The sequence below is a fragment of the Opisthorchis viverrini genome, assembly GCF_000715545.1.
Source record: "Opisthorchis viverrini unplaced genomic scaffold opera_v5_1175, whole genome shotgun sequence".
In the NCBI taxonomy this organism is placed as follows: domain Eukaryota; kingdom Metazoa; phylum Platyhelminthes; class Trematoda; order Opisthorchiida; family Opisthorchiidae; genus Opisthorchis; species Opisthorchis viverrini.
Window position 1 is genome coordinate 1 of NW_008752623.1, and position 3,305 is coordinate 3,305.

At 42.5% G+C, this 3,305-nt stretch overlaps 1 protein-coding gene across 1 annotated transcript in view; it reads right to left on the bottom strand.

The window, feature by feature from the left end:
- Positions 1-914: 914 nt before the first annotated feature.
- Positions 915-3,305, bottom strand: part of T265_15773 (hypothetical protein) — a gene marked incomplete at both ends in the record, with an annotated part of 14,348 nt that continues 11,957 nt past the window's right edge. Inside the window, 2 exons of the mRNA XM_009179109.1 lie at positions 915-1,036; positions 1,687-1,777. Coding sequence (XP_009177373.1) covers positions 915-1,036; positions 1,687-1,777 — 213 coding nt within the window. The remainder of the gene's footprint in view (positions 1,037-1,686; positions 1,778-3,305) is intronic.

Genomic DNA, 3,305 nt, shown 5'->3' on the forward strand with positions numbered 1-3,305 from the left:
CAGACACCCACTCAGGCGATGCTAATCGAAAACGATAACGAAAACTATACTAACTTCGATTCAAAGGCATACTTTGCAGCGTCTTTAACCAGTCACAGTGGGAACCGAGTGGTCGCCGTCTTAGAGAGCGAGTAACACCGATAGCGCCCAGACTTATGATAGCCTCGTTCATACAACTCTGAAAGGATAGAGATGAATCTGCTCAGGATGTCAGGGAGAAATTTCGGACATCCAACTAATGGTTTCCCCATTTTGCCGCCCTCGGCCGGTCGTGATCGCTGGGTTCGCCATGGCAGTGTCGGTGTTATCGGTGGTGAATAGTCAGTTACAGGCTGAAATTTTTATAAAAGATTAATCACAAGTGACACAAGAAGTGCCGCACCATTGTAAGGAATTAGGGCCAACAAAATGAAAATGGTTGACCAGCCCTATGCAAGCTAAACTGAACTAGAAATGAAATGTCCTACTTTGTTGTACTACATGTATTCTGAGATTGATGGTTTGGATGAGTGGACAAATTCACGTTAGCAGAACCGTCAAATAATATGTTGCCGGGTAAGCCATATACTGCGACCTTCTCGTCAACTGAACGATAGCTGAATAGGCGCAAGCATCGATGTGCAAGACTGGGGAGATGTTAAGCAGCATACATCTGCACTGCACGCGAGCAAAAAGTTCCAGAAGCCGAAATAAAACTTCGGGCTGAGTATCAATGATATTTGTTGGCTCCAAAATACACCTGCCCACACTGTCATCCAAAGATTTAGATTTATTAACGGAGTATGGCTAACCGAATAAAAATACACAAATAAGTGGTTTGGAAAATCGAATGGACTACCACTGGTTGCTGACTTGCACCAGATTACCTGTCCAAAACTCGCAGGCTTATCTGCAACCGTTTTGATAGAACTCACGTATTGCGAATCCGTAATCCACGCATACGAGAATTCGGTCGCTGGACAATCTTTGATTCTTTTGTCATTACAAAAAGTAGCATAGCTTTCCTCATTGTCTCTGGCAGATGTTGTCGCGTAGACTGCAGTTTTGGGAGGTGAAGATAACAGAACGAATATATCAATACAAAAATGGTGTGAAATAATGAGGTAAATTATCGACGACCCGACAATGTGGCTCACGGAAGTTGTGAAGCTGTGAGAATTCTAGGAAAAACTGACTTCTCAGAGGGCCGCCGAAAGCTCTTTGAAATCACACCATGGTCTTCATGCTTCCTGAGGCTAAACAGGTAGCGGTATTCCTCCAGTTTCCCTCAACCTTAGTGACCCGAAACCAGACTGGACGGGAATTGCCGGATCAGCCCTTCAAAATCAAATCAATATGTAAATGTGTAATCTGTAATCTGTCCAATCGTAGAATGCTTCAGAAGAGACGACCAAAATAACACACGAGCTTCACCGGTATTAAAGTGATTGCCTCCACCCAGCTGAAACTAGTTGAACGGCAAAAGTGACATAAATGGTGTTTTGTGCAATCCCAGGCTAAACGTCTCCTGCATAAATTCATTGACTATCTACATTCAAGGGTCACGAAGAGAACAAGAACGAGCCACGGTTGAACTTCACTCTGTTTCATTTGCCAGTTTTGTATTTTAACCATATGTGAAGGACATTCCAGAGGATATTCCACAAGAGTCCCACGAGTGTAACTTCAAAGAAATACTCTACTTACTTCTCACATTTGAAGGAAGAATATCCTGGAAGATGGAGCCAGAGAAGCAAGCATCCATGTAAAGCACCATTTTCTTATACTTATATTTATCCTACAGCTAGAGGAGGAGACTGTTGAATTCTGCGGCATCGAGCTGTCACAAGACAAGTAAAAACACCTCGTGAGCTCGAAATAACTCACTGATGATAGCGTGCAATTACGGACCAAATGGTCCAGGGTTGCAAACTAACCACAGCATTCCAACTCTCCTTGTCTGGGCTTTGGCAACTTGCCAGTGCTCAGCCATAGTTCTTCCTCTGGGTCCATTTGTAACTACGCTCTGAATGGGTGCTTGGCTGAACGATTATTGATCTTTTTGGAAATAGAATCCAACAGAATTATCTGAAGGACAAACTACGATTGCTTTTTGCTTAGTTTTCCTAAAAGTATAGCTGAATGCCCTGTTTAATGTCTTTTATTTAACTGGAATATGACCGCCACCATGTTCTCTAGAGTAATGTGAACCCTCTTTGGACGTGACCACTAGAACCGATGTTAGAGCGAACGAGCTTGCAGCCACAGATTGGAATAATGAATGGCTACTTTGGAGTCCGGATATCGAGATTATTCCGGCTGTCAATTTCGCGGGCGTTATTAACCAAATGTCACGTTTCCATTTCCCATCCGGTGTGATGGACATGAATAAGTTCGATTGCATTATCAAAGTGATTACAACGATCGAAATCCACCTGAATTCCCTCAGCACAAAGATCTTTTTGTTTGGGTGAGTCAAGCTCTGATATGAGGAATTACATCATAAGTCTCGTACTGGTCGTCTATAAGTGAAATCTCGTCCTTTAATTCAAGCCAATTTATTGAGAAATGTCTAGCTCTAATCAAGTCGCACGGAGATTGAAGGAGATTTCCAATAAATCGTAAAATTTCAAACATTGTTACACTATTAAATGACTGTATGTAGTTCAGAAGAACAATAGTCCATACGAAAAATGGATTTTCAACTAGGACACTGGTCAGCCCAGGAGTCAAAGGTCAGTTGTGTGAATCCCTTCATTGAAGAATGGGCAGCGTTACATCATGATTAAGTGTGGATAAATCTGGCTGTTTGTTGACCGACCGGGGCCGAACGGTTAAATTCTGCAACCACTAGGTGCAACTTAATGATTCCCAACAAGGATAGAAACAGTTGTACCTTGTTTCTCGTCGTTTTGTCACAGACTGCTTTCTCATACATCAATTATGAAAGCTTCTCAATACTACCGTCTCTCTGGAAGTAAAAAAGGGAATGTGGTCTTGTCACAAGGATTTCGGCTGACGCGTTCTTCGTAACATTATTTGTGTCATCTACGCCCCATGAGTGACCGAATACAGTCAGGTTCGCTGTTGGTGGTACCCCCGTTTGCTCAGAAGTCTAAATGCATCAACTGCGAAATCGTGTCGGTTGAGTTACCTTTAACTTAGTAAAATGAAATACATGTGTCGTTATCATTAGAACACCTTGAAGAAGCCCACGCAACTTGGGAGAGGGGCGTCCGAATGTTTTGTATTCCGTTCCCATTTTTGGTTGACGTGTAGGCCAATTTTAAAGAAAAACTCCAACTTATAAAGAATTACCGATAAAA